The sequence below is a fragment of the Lepidothrix coronata genome, unplaced genomic scaffold (genome assembly GCF_001604755.1).
Source record: "Lepidothrix coronata isolate B3197 unplaced genomic scaffold, Lepidothrix_coronata-1.0 Scaffold59, whole genome shotgun sequence".
NCBI classification, from domain to species: domain Eukaryota; kingdom Metazoa; phylum Chordata; class Aves; order Passeriformes; family Pipridae; genus Lepidothrix; species Lepidothrix coronata.
Window position 1 is genome coordinate 2,703,559 of NW_016690239.1, and position 19,808 is coordinate 2,723,366.

Here is a 19,808-nt window from a genome sequence, read left to right on the forward strand (position 1 = left end):
AGAATGATTTTTATGCCTTTGACTCATGCAGATAAAACACATTTAAATAGTCTTCAGAGGGGAAGAAGGAACAAACAAGGAGTTGGAAAAAAAAAATCACATTTAGTAGGTGAGCATGATTTACAAAATGCTACTGTGAAGGGGTTTGCAGGGAAGCAGGGCAGAGCTTTCTGCAGGCGGTCTGGGTTTATTTTAATGCACAAACCTAATCAACTATTCCAGGACTTGTCACTCAAAAGTAATAGCAAGAAGATGCCTCAGAAGCCTGCATTCTTCTTGTTCTCTCACCCCTCTCTTCAGATACGTACAGTGGATTGGGTTCAGATCCTCAGAACTGGAGAGAGGAGTATATAAATAATCAGTAACTGTTGGCTATATGGAAAAGTCCCATCTTTAAATTGCGGTCCAGAGTCTTCTTACAAGATCTTACAAAATCACCCATAAAGCTATAACAAGGTCTCTCTGCTTGCTATCTCATATTTCTTCCTCCTTCTCTCAGCTGAAAGAGGGTGTTTTTTATCTCTGCCTCTAGATCCAAGGACTGTTTTCTCCATGACTTCTCCAATGAGCTCACTCAGGGTACCCCACGAAATCCATCAAATGTTTGTTTTAGTAATCCATCCGGTATTCTGTTCCCCTATAGCATTCACTGTGGCAGTTAAATCCAAATACTTCACAAAAGAAGTGCATATAAAATGAAAAGGTTTCTTTACCAAATCAAGAAAAACAGCTAATAAGAAGAATCTGACTGGAAGTTTGCTAACACATATTTTTGGAACAGAGAAGCAAAGAAAAGAAGGAAAGAAGATGAGAGAAATGGTCAAGAGGAACCTGAGAAAGGACAGGACAGAGACCAGGCACTGAATCTGAAAACAGATGAAGTTGCAAGGGAACTCTGGAGATCATCCCATGCATCGGCCTACTCAAAACACAGTCAACCACAGCAGATTGCTCAGGACTGTGCCCAGTCCTCTTCTGAAAATCTCCAAGAATGGTCACTCCACAATCTCTCTGGGCAACCTCTGCCAGTATTCAGTCATCTTCACACTGGAAATCTTTTTCCCTAGGTATAAACGCAATGCTCTGTATTTCAGTTTACACCCGTCATCTCTTGCACTCTCACAGGGAACTGCTAAGAGGAGTCAGTCTGTTCTTCAACCTGAACAAAGAGGAGCATGGCCATCCTAGATGCAAACATCTGATCATAAGGATTTTTTTCCCTTTACTGAGGTTTACTCTCTTCCAAATGCTCAATACCATGATTATCCTTGCAAAAGTTGGCAGATAAAGATACAAACACAAGCATTTCCTGAGAAAGTAAGGACTCTTAAAATATAAGATTATTAGGATACTATCCTGATTCAGTTGGGTATGTCTCCTAAGAAATTATGGTACTTCTTAAAAATCAACATTTTATTAACTCTGTTTAACAAGAAAAAATGCAAGGATGTTTCTTCCTTCAGAAAAACATCCCATATACACTTTCAGTTATCCAAGTTTCTGTGAGGAAAGTACAAGAAAATTATTTTCTCCCATATGAAAAGAAGCACTAATAGTTTCGAAGGACAGCAGCCTCAGGGTGTGTCACCAGAGACTAGGACAAGAAGGTAGAAGGACAATACTCATCATTTTGTATAAAGTTCCCAAGACTTAACAGAAAGTACATTTCCTCAGAAAGTGCTGGAGTACAAGAACACACCTTAAACATCAACCCTCCCTTTGATCTGACACTTCAATATTCTTCCTACCAAGAACTGCTGCAGAACGTCTCTGTTTCTTTCTGCAAGTTCAACTGGAGTTGCTGCTTTTGATGTACACAGCATTGCCACAGATGAGAACTAAAGGCCATGGAGCAATTTACACTGTTTTAAAGTTAGAGAGATCAGTAGCTAAGGTACATGAGGGAAATTCCCAAGTAAACATAGCTGAGATGAGCATATCACTAACTTCTGTATTTGAGTTCATCTAGGAGAGGCAAGTGCATATAGAAACTATCCATTCTATGCTAATGGAGTAAGAGAATGAACTAATACCCCACAGAGACAGGGACCTTTCATCAGAAAGGCATAAAGAAAAATCTTGTTTGAGACACTGGATCTCTGTCTATTTAGATGATGGAAGATCTTAAAACTCATCTTTCTTCTGTCAGGAGACACACTGGTATGAGGAGTTCTCCATAATGGAAATCAAACTTAGATCCTCTCCCAAAATGCATTTGTATCTCCTTCCAACTACAGAGTTGAATGAAAGAACATGGAAGCAAAAAGCTAAAGTGGGGAAAAGCTCTGAAATAATATAATACAGAAGAAGGTCATTCTCTGGAAAGATTTTAAATATTGTCCTTTGACTTCTTAACAACATAATTTTTCAACTGTTTTATAAAGCTATGCACTTTCTATTGACTCATCAAGAAAACAATATTTTGGTTTTGTTTGTTTTGCTCTTGTCATGTTATGTCAATATGACACCCTGGTCAATATGAAACCCTGATGCTGACCTTAATGGATTCCTGACAGAGGACCCAGCACTGCAACTTAAAATGCTGTCAATTGCTGTTTAAATGAAAATAAAAACAACACATATACTCATAAAATATTTAATGGTGTTTCCTTTGCCAATTCCTACTGCTTTGCTGAGCAAAACAAACAATAGTTCTAAAGCTGCAGATTTTGAAAAAACACTTGGGAGTCCTGCAGTTAAACACAGGGTTGTGCCTCTTCAGAACTAAAAGCATTAAAGATGTTTACTTAGAAACTAGGAAGCAGCTATTACTGTAGAAAAGCATTTATCCTTATTCAGAAGTTAACATAATTTTTTACATTACCTAACACAGAATTTGCTCAATCCCAAATTGTCAACTGCATTGGCAGGAGGCTCAAGCAGCTCTGATGAAGACTGAAAGGTAGTAATAATGTGACTCTATCCAGCCAAGTTTGGTTTCATGTGAAAGGCTTTTCTTGAACCATGCACACACTCTTTTCTATTGCACAGCACTGAAACCTGAACAACACCAAATTATATCCCATGTATTTGTTTCAGCTGGGAGGCTTCCAACTTTCCCTGAAAAGATAGGACAATGGACTAGATCGCCAACAGGACTGATTCGAGACTTCAATTCCTCTGTCCTTACACTCTTCAAAGTATTACAGAAACTATTCAGAATTCACAGTTCTATTTTATGACAAGATTTAAATTGGATTAGGAAAAGTTTCTGGAATCTTTATTTCAGTCTTGAAATAATTTACAGGCTAGGCTACTTAACACAGTCTAGATGTGAATCAACCACAAGGAAGCAAATGATGATCAAAAACATCATGGCCTTTCTTCCAAGTAGGCAATTTTTACCCTTATAATTTAGAATTATATTTGGATCTGCAAATCTTTTGCTGACTACTAATACTGAAAAAGACACATTGTACAAATTAAGGGTTTCTGTCCATTTCCAAGTTTTGAGTAGATCCTTATCTCAAATTTTATGCCAGTGCACTGTGAACAGTTGCAGCAAGTTTATTCATAAGCTAACTCCAAGTTTCTTGTTGATACTGCTTATCCAGTCCTAGAATACAAGCTCTCAGTTTACAAATAGAGAACAATACCAGAACAAGTTTCCTTATGCTTCCAAAGTGCCATGGAAGCATGTTTTAGATAGGTTAGGGAAATCCATTTCTCCTATATTCTCTGGAAAGAAGAGTAAAATTTTATTATTATTATTATTAATATATTATTTTTCCCCTGAACCCCAACATTTTCTGTGAAACCACTAAAAAATAGTGGGCTCAAAAATTATATTCTTTTAAATAGGCCTGTAAAACGTACAGTTTAGAAGTTCTTAACCTCATGGCAGAATGATAACTCTGGTACACAGAACAACTGAACTACAAGAAAATGAAGCAAACTCCACTCTAAAATCCACCGAAGTCAAGAGATGTACAGTCCATGAACTGTCCTCTTTCTAGGTGGCAGAATTTCAGCATGAAAGATTTTCTCTAAGTTTTATATTCAATAACTGTAACGGCAAAAGGTAAAGAATTTTTTTTAATGTATATCATGCTGATTACCATTTCTCTTTAACACTTTTTACCCATTAACCCAAACAAGAAAGCTCTTGTTGTCTACTGTCTGTTTTCTGCTACAGGTTTTTATGGCATTGACAATGATAGCTATCAATGTATAATAAGAGATTGCAACTAAAACACAATAGATAAAAAACACCATAACTTTCATAAAATAAAATGCAATCAAATGTTATCAGTTGCCTTACACAGCCAGGCCAACTTCCAGCGCTGCATAAAATCAAACAATATAAAAGTGATATTGGAGAGTGGAGGAGACGAGGGATTTTCAGATATTAATGAATTAATATCAACCAGAACTTCATATTATGGTAGTTAGCAAACATTGTATTTGGGTCACCTAAGTCTTCATTGCTATTTTCTTCTCTTTTTTCCCCCTTTTCTTTTTACATTTTAATTTAAATATATTTCTTATTAACTTATACAACTTTTGATTGATAATGTATTTATCACAATTGGATTACAGATTGCCTCACATATCACAGAGTCACATAGAATCACAGAATACTCATAGATATGAGAGATATAACACATCCATAAAATAATCAGTCAGTCAGTTCAGTGTTGACAAATATTAAAGGCTTCTAAATATTTGCTAATGACAAATTCATTGTTTGTTAATCACACAGCTATTTTATGATTAAGTTTAACGCAGCCTAACAACAATGGTTTGTCTAAGGCAAATGAACCCTTTTTGGGTTGAGCTATAACATGTCAAACATTAAAAGCTATTTAGATACTTTGTATCTAAATTTAGATACTTTGTATCTAAATTGCTGAAAATGAAGGATTTCACTGACATCAATGGACATAGTAGTACAGTAACTAGTATAGTGAGATCAGAAATAAAATCTTGAGTTTTGCAGTGTTATACCAATGTACAAATATTTTCTAAAATTACACTGGAGTGCTGCTATGTACGCACAAAGAAATACTAATACTACTTTGAAAAACTACAGAGAAGTGGACTGACAGTCTAATATTAACAAGACAAAAGAAATATTTCATTTACCTGACTTTGCAATTCACTTTGTTGCTTCAGGCGAAGATTTTCTGGTGTATCAGCCACTGTAGTGAAGGACTGCTTTGGGTAATGTCTAGAAGAAGAAGAAGAAGAACAAAGCCAAACGGTAAATATTTGCACATGCTAGAAAGTCATCCCAGCACTCTGTCCTACAGAATGCTGCAGAATTCTTTCATTGTTTGCTATGAAGTAGAAGTATTTACTCTAGAAATATTGTGTCAGACATGCTTTGCAGAAACAACACGAACGAGTTCCTGTAATGAGTCTGTCCCACCCATTCATCCCACCCACTGACTTCAAAGACCAATCATACAAAATTTGTTTTCAATAGAGTGAACAAAACTGTGTTTAACTGCATTGTCTTGGTATAGTGCTGAACAAAGACTAAACTAAAAGCCATTAAAATTGAATTGTTTTACAGAAACCAAAGTGACATAAGAGAGTACAGCCATAGTACCACAGTGTCTTAAAACCACTAGTGCAGAAACCAGAAGGATCAAGGCAGGTACTTCCCAGATAGAGAAAAGTCAATTGCTTTAATGGTAAATAGGTCAATACAGTACTGTAGTATCCAGTACCAAAGGCTGTGGTGTCTCAGAACTGCAATCTTTCAGGCATCTCTATTTCCATTTGAAATTTTACACCTTTACAATATATTCCAATTATTTGCTTTGGCATTTCATGGTCATGTGCTCTAGGGGACCCTTGCTTGAGCAGGAAGGTTGGACTAGATGACCTTGAGTGATCTTCCAATCTCAGTCATTCTGTGATTCTGTGAACTGTAGCAATCAAACCTTACTCATTTACGGAACCACTATTTATTAATTTTCATGGATTTATCCTACAACTTTACTGTCAAACAAGAAGTTCAATTAAAGCCCACAAAAAGAAGGAAATAACAAAACAGCACATCCCAAAATAGATATATTTGTATGATACAGAAACACCATAAGAAAACTGATTCTGACTAATTATTTTCCATCATCTTCTGTGTGAAACCAAAATGTTCACTTTACAACCATGTGAGGCACTCATGTCTTCAGTTACCATTCACAGCTTCCCATGTCTGCCAGCTACCACATTTGTGCCTTCAACATTTCAGAGTATAAGACAACGGGCATAGCATTTCAGACACAGTAACATTTGCAGCACAATTTCTACAGAAGAAGGAAGGAGTAAGTGTCTGAAGATTGAGGATATGAAGCATTAAACATTTCCATGTTCAAACTCCAGCTATCTCTAATGTGTTCTTCCAGTAACTAGTTCAGTTGTTATAGCTTCATCATAAAATTTCTGTTCTGTGTAAAGATGATACATATTTTCATTCAGAACTGTATTTTGTTAGAAAGTTTTCTGCTTATAAGTTCAATTTCCATGAAGTGCATGGTTTCAGTAAAAAATTGTTTATCAGAAAAAAATAAAGCATTCGTGAAAAATTAAGGAGGATTTCAGTTTTTAGCCAAAAGATGAATGTTTCCTTCTCAGAAATGCAAAAGCAATACTTGATGAAAAATGTTGTCTGGACTTCATGCAGTAGACTGCTCTAGGTCTGATCGCCCCCATCAGATGACAATTTGCATTGCCAGACTTGCACATCACAGCACAACAGAGTAGACTCATGCACCAAGAGGCTGTGGAACATCCCCTCATTTATGGTGTCATTGCACAGGGAAAAGAGAGTAGAAATACAGGACAACCTAGGGATTTCAGGTTCCCAAGGAAAAATAACTGCACAGAAAGAGCAAAAAATAAACACTTTTATGGAAGAAAGATTTCCTCACAGAAGTGTAAGAATCATTCCAGGTTGGATACTAACAGATGGACAAATAACGTCACTCTTGAGTTTATGGTGAGATACCTTCCCATCTATTATGTCAGCCACTTGTCTCAGAGAGCTCATGTCACTGAAAACTAGAAAACAAAATTTCTAGGCATGACACCCTCCAGCCTATTCTTTTGGAGTTACAGCCAAGTCTACCTTGGGGCAAGGAAATATTTCCAGAAGGGCTTCTCGTTTTTTTCTTTATTTCTTTATTTCACTATCTTCTAACTATCTCACCCTTCCTTCTTCTGCATAGAGGCAAAAAACAAATGCCAGACTGGCCACAAGGATGGTCATAAGCCCTTTTTGGAAAGCAGCAATGGACAGATGGGGAAGGCAACAAGCCACCTCACAGTTAGGCATTGCTGCTATCCAAGGAAGATTGTAGCAATGGTGCATAATTCACACCTTAAAGCATTGCAGACTTCCACATAGTAGGCATGAGATATCCACAGATAACTCCTGTAGATGACAGAATCCATATCCCTAAAAACTGCATTTGTCACACGTGCAGTTAAAAATTACATTATGCACATGTTGAATGCTGAAAGCATTTCTGTAAACATTCATAGCACTGCTTTACACCATGATTACATGTCATGACCCTGCTACCAAAATCACAGTAATCACCTGTGTTCATCCTTTTTAACACTGAGAACACAGAGTGTGTGCCAGCTCAGATTGGTTTTTTGGCCTGGTCCCCTTGTGAAATGAGTGGACAATGCTGAGGCAAGCGTCTCAGCCACAGACCCCAGGGACGCTGTTAGCAACAGCAGCAGAGAACTACAAACCCAGGCTCCTAAATTAAGCCTCTCTATTCTGAAGCACAGGGACATACACTTTGTCGCTATCATGCACCACCTCTCCCTTCTGATCATTTGCAAAAGAAATGCTTTCTTGCACAATTAGTATTCAGAAGCCCACAGGTATTTCAACAGTCCAAGCAAACCACTTCAGAACCAATGTATCTGAGTTCATTATTTATTTTAGAAGCATTAGCTCCATACTTCAAGTAAAAAACGTATACTTAGTCTTGAATAAGCACTGCTTTAGTATGCTAGAAAATACTATGTAAACTGATTTTATCAATGAAAAGTATTTATACTTGACAATGGAAATAAACAATACACATGACAAGTGAACAAAACTGTTGAAATTTAAATCAGCCTTTAAACTGATCATATAAACCAGTTACCAAAATGTATTACAGTGATTAAAATAAGACTCATTAAACAAAATTAAATTAGCAGTGCATTCTACTATGGGTTGTCATTTTAACTGCAGCTGATTTATGAAACCACTCACATGGTATATCAAACCAGAAAGACATGGGTTTAGATACATCCCTTTTAATTTATGGAAATTCTTGCCTCAAATGCATTAAAAAGACTAGTGTTAAATTTAAATCCTATCTTCAGCTTTCCACATTTGTTTTAAGCTTACTGATAACATGTCTTCAGGATAATTATCAGTATTTAAGATACTAAATTATGTAAAAACTAAGATAATTGTACCACTGGATACTTTTGACTGAAATAGAAGGCTGAAACACAAGTGTTAAAATTCACAAATCTGCTTTTTTAACTAATATTTTAGGGCTATACCATGTTTTGTCAACATGTTCTGAATAAGGATGAGTAACCGGATGGCAACAGCCTTTAATTCAAAAGGTTGACAGTGGTCCCTGGTAATCCGTTGCTCAGTTTCCCTTTTGTCCAAGAGGATGTCTGAGAAAGAGCCAGGAATTGGTTAAAGAGATTGATCTCATGTCAGCTATTTAATAGCAATGTCCAAAGGATTTTTTTGTTTGTTTTAAGTCTTTGTTAGTTGTCTAAGTCTACTTAGCAATATGTCTTACCACGCTAATGCTATTAGGATTAATCCTGTATAAAGATCTATACAAAAAGGTCCAGAACAAATCAGGATACACAGTATGGTGTCTCTGCTGTGGGTTACTGTATTACTTGCTTCAGCTGCACAGCTTGATTAATAAATCAAACCACAACTCAGTCTCCAGCTCCTTATGAGCAAACTCCTTCACTTTCGATATTTGGAAAGAGTATTAGTAAAATCTCCAAGAATTCAGGAAAGTACCTGAAAGCTTCCTAGCTTTTCCAATGACTAAACATAGAAATTTTCCCAAATACTTGTTTAGTTGTACAGTTTTCATCAGCTTTTCCATGCTCTCAAACCAACAAAAGGGGAAAAAAACAAAATCAAACAAACAAACAAAAAAACACCTCATGTCCTGAGAGAATGGAATGAAGATTCAGCTTTCTCTCTTTTGGAAAAGGTTATATTCAAAGATTGAGATAAATTCAAGCATCTACTGAAATTAACTTGCTCATACCTCATGCAGACTTAAGTAACATTTACAAGATGACTAAGAGATTTGTGTGTGTGTGTGTGTGTGTGTATTTTCTGACTGTAACAAACTGTTACTGTCCACAGCTAGAGAATTATACCTTTTGTCAGATTTACTGGATTTCTATTGGGCTATTACTCCTCTAGAATAGCTGTTCAGTATTTGCCTGCAACATTAAATTTGTGATACCTTTTAACCAGAGAATGGACACAAAACACACAAATCAAAATTATTCTCCCAAGCAGAGGGTCAGCTCCATCACATATTTTCATAACAATAATCACCATCATTGGCAGTCACCTTAGGCTATATCTGTCCTCTCCTAAATATTGTCTATAACTGTTTGTCTAATTAAAGCAAACTGTAAAAGATAAAGAGATTAAAAGAAAAAAAATCACTTATTTTCAGTTGCAGTAATACAGAGTGGAACAAAATAAACCTGAAAAACAACATAATAAAATCTTAAAAGAATTACAAAAAACTCTAAAAGCTAGTAAAGCTTTTTAAACTAGCACTTCAGTACAGTGTAAGCAAAAACTGCAAATTGAAATTAAATAGTAAATAATGATGTCAGAGTTTGGATGCCACCCAAGCTCACAACAACTGAAGGACAGGTAGGGAAGCTCAATCTTGGACCTGCAAGGGCCCAATCTGCTCAATGTTATCTGAGCCCACGTCAATAAACAGCACAAAAACACAGAGAAGAAACACAGGAGATCTCCAATTAAGTCTCATATAAGAGACATGAGATAAAATAATTTATTCAGGATAAAGGTGACAAGATATTAAGTTGTGCTCATCTCAGGAGTTTTTAAACCAGCAGTTTGGAGAGGCACAGGGCTACTTTCATCTCCTTACCTTAAAACTGTGCATTCACAGAAAGACATGTAAGATGCACAACAGCAGAGAAAGAAGCAGCAGGAGGGAAATCTTGCCCACAGCTGACTATTTGATTTGAAATTCGTGCTCACTTACACTTACTGCTCTGAAGCTCCGGGAGGGATTTCTCTGGGTTTTCTCTTTTGTTTTGAGCTTTCTGTGCAAGACCACTTATTTGCATGCGATTATAAAGGCTTTTGTAGGAGGAATAATGTAACTAGTGGATAATACAGCTTTGGTATGGCAGCACTTGGGCAATGAAGCGGACAAGAAATATATCACAATTCTCCAGAAATTACTCAGAAGATGACATTCCCTTTGGCTACTGGAACCTACCCCACTGCATGAAGAAAGGTACTCTGGCTGCAATTAGTTTGCTTCAGAAGATATTTTTCCATCTTCTATTTTTCAAGGAACTTACTTTTTCAGATATTTAATTTGTGTATCTGTACTTCTTATTTAAAGTCAAAGTTCCTCCCATGTGCTAGCTAAATACAAGTTCCCATTTATGAGAAAAATCCCCTAGAGAGATGAGTTTGTATTGATTTGGAGGAGATTTAGTAAGCAGTAAGATCCATGAAAAAAAATGTTACAAGTAAGGATATTCCACTTGCTTGTTGGGGTAAGCCACAACATACTTGCTCCTGGAGCGAGTGAAAGGCCACATATCGCATAAAACCAGACACACATTGCACATCATTGTGCTACTAGACTTGCACTTGATACACGACTACAGAGACCCATATCTGGGGCTCCCTTCAAAAGCTAAGGTTAGGGACCACATTAAATATTGTGTATCTGGTCCCAAGACACAAGTTAGTGCCTTACTATTCTCTGCCAAAGGCTGAAAAAAATTGAGCCATTTACTGAAAAGCAGCAAAGCAGAAAATGTTTACGATTTGAATAAAATAGTGTAAAAACCAGGTAGCCAACCCTAATATCAAATTTCATGACCCTCATGATTTGAAATTCCATTCCTAAATTCTACTGTATCAAACTACTGGAGTAGTTAGCTCTGCAAATGTAAGTTATACATTGAAGAACACCTGAAATCACAGAGATGTGGACTACACAGTAAGTTTATAATCACTGGCAGAAGGGGCAGCCGTGGAAAACAAGTCTAGATCTAGAAGATCTCTAATCTGCAGTACCAAATGTTAGAATTTAAAAAGACAGATTATTTTTTAAAAGTACTAAAATTTTGTAAATTTCCAATTTTTTCACAACCTATATCCAAAAGCATTAACACTACTCAAGTGGTCAGTATTGGTGAAGTTTTAGGGAAAAGGCGTAGAGGTAACAATTGAATTACTTTGTACTTACAACACCAAGATGACCAAGAAACCTACTCCAAACACATTTTCAGACTTGCAGTGCTCCCATACTGATACTCTGATTTCAACCAACTCCCCTTAAAACTGCTCCAAGCAGGGTTGGCAAAGACAGGACGAGTGCCACCAGGCCAACACTGGCACTGTCACACGGGGCAGCTGTGCACATGTTTTAGCCACCAAGGATTACTGTCTTCCTGCTTCCTCCCAACAACTGTTTCAGAATGAAAAAATGCTCCAGCTCTTAGGTGATACTAGTGTTTACCCCATTTCTTATATCTTCCTTTTGCAATGTCATATTTATTATATGTAGAAAAAATACATTGCTAAGGAGACGGGCTAGTCTTGCTTCTTGAGAAATTCAGGTCAAAACATTTTCATTTTAAAGATTTGAAAAAATATAGCAGAAGAGGGACATCGTTCATATTTAAGAAACTTTTCATATAATAATAAGAATCGCTACAATAACAGATCTCAGCAAAGTACCATCCAGATTTAGCAGAAAGATCAAAAGGAGTAAAATCTAAGCACCATAGATGTCAAAAGTAGAACTGCTAGAATTTTCAGTGGAGCCAGGCACTCACCCTTTCAATAATTTACCTGTTCCTCAGCTATGGGATACCAGTGCTTGGGGGAATAAAATTAATCAGTAGCAGACCAAAAACTACAGGGTAGTCCAGAGCTGTGCAGGAATCCATAGGCAGCACACTAACTGGTATTGATAACAGATCAAAAAGTGAGAGCCACTGCTGGAGAAGGATACACAAAAGATGCACAGAAAGTTCAGGGAAACTTGAAAGGTGGAGGCAACTGGGGCAAAACAAAGCAATAAACAAAAATCTGACTGCAACAGCAAAATCTGTCGAAGACGCTCATCATGAGTTCACCCAGAGCTCACCCAGGTTTATACATCACCTAGATACAGAAAACCTCACAGAAGTTTAAGAAAACTTTGCTTTTAAATATTTTTAAGTAATCACCAGTGGCACAACAAAAGGTTGATGACTCAATATTTCCAAATTATTTTGTTCCAGATGCTGTGATTATTATAATTTCTTTCAAAATATCCAGGAGACAAAAGTACAGGAAAAAACACAGACTGAAGCTGAGTTTCTAACTTCACTTACAAATTTACAGCAGCAGATCTAGCAGTGAAAAAACACACAGTATGACCCATAGTTCCTATGGTCTATGTCTTTTACCCCTTTAACCTCTTGCTGTCCTCTTTTAAAGATGTCAGCAAGAGCACATAGAGATAGACCATAAAAGCAATACGTTTTGCACAGGTTCAAATGCTTAATCTGCCTGCTCCAGTGTAGTCCTGACATGTTACATATAGGCATACATACAGATATTCATCAAACCTCTACGGTTTGATGCAGGTTTGTTCAAGTTCTGTGTTTCATTGGGGTATAATTTATGCATATAGCAATGGCAAATTTTCTTACAAAATCCCTACATTTTTCTATTAATCATTCTACCTTCAATATATCAGTATCTCAAGCAGCATGACACTGAATTATGCAGTTTCTAAATTCTGCTCTTACATATAATATGAAAAATGCACTCTTCCTGCACCCACCCCTCCCCTCCAATTCTGGAATATTTTCAAAAAACAACTCTTACGGGAAAAAAAATTACCCCTGTAACTTTCTCTGCTTATCACAACCTATTATTTCTGTACATGACTAACTCCAAGGATTCTCATCTTACATATCAAGACTACCAGATCTTGATGGGTTTACGGCTGGAACTTTTGTAGTTTCCCTTCTTTCCAATACTGTAATTCCATCACCTGATATCTGATATCTGATCATAGGCATTATAGGTATTATACATAAATCATGTCTCTAAGTCTTCCTTAGGTAATAAAATATATTTGTATTCAGTGGAATGTAGACAATATGTATAGACTATAGTATTTAATAATTGCTTTACCAAAAGAAATGCCACGTTACATTAAACTGCATCTTTACAAGTAATGTAGCTTAAGCAACATTATTTCCCCAATGTTCCTACAGTACATCTAGCCTATTCCTATCCTTCATACACAGTAAGGTACTTTTAATAGAAAGTTATCATTACATCAGAGCAGCATTATACCTCAGCCTGCCACACTTAAAGCAAAAAACTCTTTCTGTGCATGTGTAGCAAGTCAAGCTGAGGAAATCTTGCCAGTAACCACATCCTATAAATGCATAAAGACCAAACCAGACAGCTTGAAAAGCTCCCAGGCAATTGGAAGCACTAAGCATGGGGATTTAAACACGACATCTAAATGCATGTCTAAATGTACGGCTTTCTGATACTAAGACCAGTCACAAGCAGAAGAAAAGTAAAACTTGAATCTATCCTAATAATGTTTTCTTCTCTGCCAGCTTTTCAAATGCAAGAAACACCGCTGAAGTAAGAGGTTTAATTCTAAAATTTTTAATGTTAAAAATCTACAACAATAACATCAGAAATAAGAACAAGTGATTATCTACTGCTTACTGCTTGTATTAAGCCTTCTCCTTCCAAGAAGGTATTGACCAAAAGAATATTTGCTACTAAAAACTGAAATTCTCAGTCATTCATTCAAAATCTATTAGGCCATATAGCGCTAGATCACAGCTGTAATGAAGCTGGAGTCTACCTGTTGCACTCTACTAAAACTGAGTGTATAAGCCAAAACCTGAGAAACTGAATATAGACTAGATTTTCTTCTAGTTCCCAGCTTCCATGTTTTCTACGTCTTAACTCTTCTGTGTAAGTTTACTAGCTTTTAATCTTCATGCTTTTCTTAATTTCTGTTGCAAAGCTATAAAGTCAAGCTTCATTGGACAATTCATTATTGCTTCTGAATTTCAAAGTTACCATTCAAGACATGGCAAATAGGACCAAGGGGACAGTAAAAAGCCACCCATAAGACCAAAATGAAGTAAGTGCTAGGAAGACATCACAGTTTTCTTGATCTCACAAAAACAACTATTTAGATGGCTTTCAAGAGGGTGGGAAATCTAATACACCTAAAAGCTAAAAGGCATCTGCCAAGTCATCAGTCTACTGAGCCTGAGTCATAACTGACTGACCTCCTCCGGAGCTACAAGTGTCATCCTGCAGAGCTTAGCCAACTACATATTACTCCCTTCAGAGGGACTGTTTCTGCAACTAACTATAGAAACAGATCTCAGATACTGTAACTAGAGTAATTTGGACACTGTGAAGAAATGGGAGAGGAGACCAGAAGGGAGATGGAAACAATTCATCTCCAATGTCTTAATATTGCTACGCCTTTAACTGTAACCACAGTGTGTTAAGCATTTGTCCTCTAAAACTGTGCCAACACCATCAACTCCAAAGAGCAAAAAAAACACATTAAACAGAGTTATATTTACATGTGTGCTAGAGGAAAAAGGCTTTTTTGCCAAGTGGAAATTTTACTAGTTGCTTGTTCACATATTGTAAATTTTAAGCAGCTATGTTAACAGTACAGCTCTATAAACCGTCTCTCCTTTAATGTATCCATTTCTATAAAACTAGTATTAGTAGAAAAAAAAAGTTATATCATGCAAGTATTTTATAAAAGATAGTTTATGCTAGTATTGTGTATAAGGTTTCATATAACAGCACATTTACCTATACAAAATTATTAAATGATACATTCAGCTTTTGCACACAAATGAAGAATACTCCGCTGAAAGGGTAAAAGGATGTATAAGCAAACACTGTAATTTTTAATGTAAATCCTTGGCAAAAGTCAACGTATTATTAAATTAATTTAATACAGTTCTATGTGACACTTCACAGGCCCCTCATGATGGGATGCAGCACATCATATTTCACAGAAGATCCGGTCTGTAAGTACCAAATTCTAAATCCTATGTAATCCGATCAAGACACATATTCTTTTTTAAGTATTTATCATGAAAAAGCAACAGCCAGGTAACATTTTCACTAATACCCTCCATACACCTCCAGAATTTCTGCATACATTATGCTCTCCGTGCCTCCTGGACCGTTAATTATTTTGACTAGACCCAGGTGCAGTTGCCATTGCTAATTAAATGCTCCATCAGTGTTGCTACAAAGACTGTCCTCTCTCCTCTTTTCTTTCTCTCTTTTCTCCCTGTTTGAAACTATACCTCCATGTATCTTCCAATTAAGTACCGAGGTTTCTGTCACAGCTCTTAGTATTTTCTATTAAAGACTTAGGCAAATGAATGAGCTTGATGTAATTAATAGAACACGGGCTTTCTCATCACTTTCTTGGACACAGACCTTAAATTCCATCCAAATACTGTTTCAGAGACTGAAGCAACTGCAGTGGATATCATCCAAGATGATTTCCACAAGTTTCCACAGAGAAAGTTATTCAAACCATAGAATCATAAAATCGTAGAAAGGTTTGGGTTGGAAGGGACCTTGAAGACCATCTAGTCCAACTCCACTAACATGGGCAGGGATGACACCCATTAGATCAGGTTGCTCAAGGCCACATCCAACCTAGCCTTGAACACCTCCAGGAACAGGGCATCCACAACTCCTCTGCAAACAAACAGAACTCGATAACATCTCCTGAGCTTTTCACTCCTTTAGCCTGAAGACCTCGCTGTTGATCTGCCTCTCAACAACATGAGATCAAAAGGCAAAGAAATGTTTTCCATCTCCCCCCTTGGACAGAAGAGAGAAACTGATGAATGGTTGCCGATATTCTAAGAAATCAATCCTTTAGGATACAAAATAGAATATTCTAAGAAATCAATATTCTAAGAAATCAATCCTTTAGGATATAAAATAGGCACAAACAAAATCATGTTAGTTGAATAACATATGAGAGGAATGCAAGCTATTCCCAAGCCAATTTACAAAAACGGCCTTCCCAAAGCATAAACCAAATATTTTAACAAAATGCAGAGAAAGAGCTATTTCCATGAGGTATAGAAAAATTCAGCCTGTAAGAACAGGTACATTATCACACTGCCAGATCAAATGCAAAAAGGTGAATTATGGGATAGATGGAGAAGAAAGGAAGTCACAGAACTAATTGTGAAAAGACGTGTGATATGTGTAAGATGAAATGAAAAGCTCTTGCTTCAGATCACACAGCTTAGTCATTAAATAGCATTTACACCACAGGAATACAGAAGACTCAGGAAGGTATTCATAACCATGAAAAAAAAAAAGAAAGTGAAACATCCCCTAACTCTCCTCATTCCTAAATGCTGCAGGCCACGGATTTATCAGATGTCACTGTCTGAGCCCCTTCTACACCTATTACTAAACTCCTGCAAACCCATCAGCTAGATCTTCCATGGCCAGAGCCCTCAGAGGGCAACTGAATCTATTCAGAATAAAACAGAATATGTGTCTTTGAGTAACAGATAAAGAGAGAGATGAAAGGAAATGCAAAGCAAACTATGTGTAGCTGCTATATTGAAGTTCACAATGACTTGCAGGAAATACAGTCACAACTGAAGCTTGCACATGAACACCTAAAACTAGTCTTATGGTTGAAAAACCATTATTTGTACTGTAAGTGCATGATCAGTACCACCATCTGTTTGCTAGCATAACAGAAAGTAAATCCATTAAACTATCATCTTAGGAAGTCAATAAATCAAGGCTGCAAGACCACAGAGGTTCCTTTAAACTGATGGAGTTTATTTCAGCTGGTAAATTATTATTATTAATCAGACAGTAAAATATTTTTTTAAAAAAAAATGTTATTTCACTACAGTGCTAATGCAGTTCTTGCCAAATTTTGTTACAGTTACACATGGATTATTACTAACAAAGCCTTCAACAAGGGCAAAAATAAAATACTTATTTTATAAAAGGGAAGGAAGAAGCAATCAATAAATTATTTCATTATTTATAAGCAACTTTAACTGAATTTCCACAGAATCACTAACCTTTCCATTGGGAATTGGATTATTTTTGTTTCCTACAGATTTACTGATATGCACACAATGAGTACACAACCCTGCTGTGTTCACAGAAATGAAAAGTATGTTTCCACTAATTTTTTGCAACTCAGTGAGGAAGAAGCCTAAAGCCTCTGAAGCAGTTCACTGACTAACATCCCCTGAGTACCAGCCAAGTCACGTGAAATCACTGGTAAAGCACGTGGTTTCCTCTACAGACCTGAAGAAATTTACACTAAAAAATATTTTAGATTCCAAAAACTGCATTTTCTGAATATTTCAGAAACAAAAGTAGTATTTTAAAGCTTAACACGCCATGAGCCTTTCGCCAAAACTGAACTGTGCAGCAAATGTCTCTTGGATATGTAATTATATTTCCTTTCTTGTATTGTGATTCCTCCTGGGGGCTTCATATGGATGTTTACTCTCTGGTGGAAGTATACTACCAGATAGGAGCAGAGTTCCTTCTACAAATAGGTCTTAACACAAGAACAAATGCACAGAATAAAAACAGTTTCAGTATGCAAACTAGAGCATTTCCAAATGCTTAAAGCATCTCTTAAGCATTTGTTTAAAACTGCAAAACTCAGGACAGATTTAAAACTTTAAACACATTGCTCAAGTCTGCAGAAGAGCCCATGCTCCTTCATATGTCTGTCCTCCTGCACCAGCACACATGAGCCTCTGACTGATGGAGCTCTGTTTGCCTTTTCATCAAAACCCAGAGACATAGATATCCAAGGTGTTTAGCATTGTCACTTCACTAAGATGAAAAAGACCTCACTTGAGAAAGTTAAGGCATCTGTGGAGCACTGCAGTGGCCAACAAAAGCAAAGGGAAAACCTCTGCACACCAAAACCCAAGTTTGCTAAGAATATTATTCAAGCAAAAAGTAAAATATCTGAATGACAGTTGCCCACAACCAAGAATTGTTGAATATCCAGTTTCACTAAAATCTAAATGGTAAAAGGTTATGGTGGAGTCCAAAATAAGTACCTGAAAAAACAATCTTCACAAGACATGATTTTTGTGGAATAAAAAGGCATCTTGGGAGAAAAAAAAAAAAAATTGAGGATATACTGAATTAACCTGATTTTGTCAAAATTGTTAAAAACATACAACTTGTGCATTGCTCATCAGTAAAAGACTAAATGTTCTATTTGGATGGGAAGTTGGATATATTACAAAGAATATATTTAAAGAACAGAATTTCTGCTTTAATCAGAAATAAAATGGAACAACAAAACATAACTATTGTTGCTGCTCAGAATGTAAAATATATACCTTTCTCATGCAAATACTTTTATGTCTTTTAAGCTCTTGTTTGGTTTTTCTTTCCCCGAGTCTTTTAATATGCCTCTTAATGTCTTCTCGTATCTTTTAAGGTTCTTCAATTTTTAATAAATTAAGTTGATACTTGGAGCTCAATCTCTGTGAGTTTCTGGCTCAGACACAGTGTCTAGTCTCCTGCTTCCCTATCAGTTATGAAAGATTGATGAGGTCCTGCCCTGAAAATCCGGTTGATTCACGAGTCTAAAACCATAGGAGCTAGAAGCAAAAGAGACAATTTTTCAGGTTGCCAGCTATGGATCCAGGCACCTAGACTTTACATCTGTGCTAGTAAATTAAAAAACCATCTTGCAACACTTTCTGTTAGTGAGGTTAACTGGCATAGAGCACTTAAAATTACTGTTGAGCTCTCCTTCTGTCCAAAACAGGGTTACCATGCCTGGACAGAGCAGCAGTTAGCTTTGTTTTAAACAGAGCAATACCTAGGAACTGCCTGGGAGAGAGTAACTAGCACAGGCTAAAGATTTTGTGCCTGTCAGCATTTTAGCAATGTAACCATGTAGTCAATTGAGTTTCATACAGATCTCTAATTTGCTCGTACAGATGAACCAAAGAAGTCTGAGCTGGAGTTCCTGTGCCACTGGACTCCCCGCCCCTTTGCTCTCCAGGAAGAATCTTCAACAACTTCTGCTCTAACATTTTAACCATGTGAGTTCTTCTGTGTGGCTTTTCTAAACCTTGCCTCTTTGTTCCTAAACCACAGAACCACAGAAGAGCTGAGGCTAGAACTGACCTCTGAAAACTGTCAAAGCACAGACAACTAGACTAGGTTGCTTGCGACCATGCCCAGTCTTCCTCTGAGTATCCCCAAGGACGGACCCACTCCAGGCAACGCATGCCAGTGTTCAATCACCCTCACACTGAAAAGTCAACCTCAGGTTCATCTCTGTGGCCCTCTACTTCACTCCAGTATGCCCCGATACTCCACTCCAGATGTGTCCCACCAGTGCTGAGCAGAGGGAAAAGATCACCTCCTTTGACTTACTGGCAGCTCCCTTCATAGTGCAGCCCAGGAGGCTGATGGCTGATGGGTTGTTTCTCCCTGGGGTCAGTATTAG

General features: G+C 37.0%; 1 protein-coding gene across 3 annotated transcripts in view; it reads right to left on the reverse strand.

Moving 5' to 3' along the window:
- LOC108498458 (LIM zinc-binding domain-containing Nebulette) overlaps positions 1–19,808 on the reverse strand; it is a 254,776-nt gene that overhangs the window by 176,207 nt on the left and 58,761 nt on the right. For all 3 annotated transcript variants that reach the window (XM_017817231.1, XM_017817233.1, XM_017817232.1), the window contains exon 3: positions 5,086–5,170. In XM_017817231.1, the coding sequence (XP_017672720.1) occupies positions 5,086–5,170 (85 nt within the window). The remainder of the gene's footprint in view (positions 1–5,085; positions 5,171–19,808) is intronic.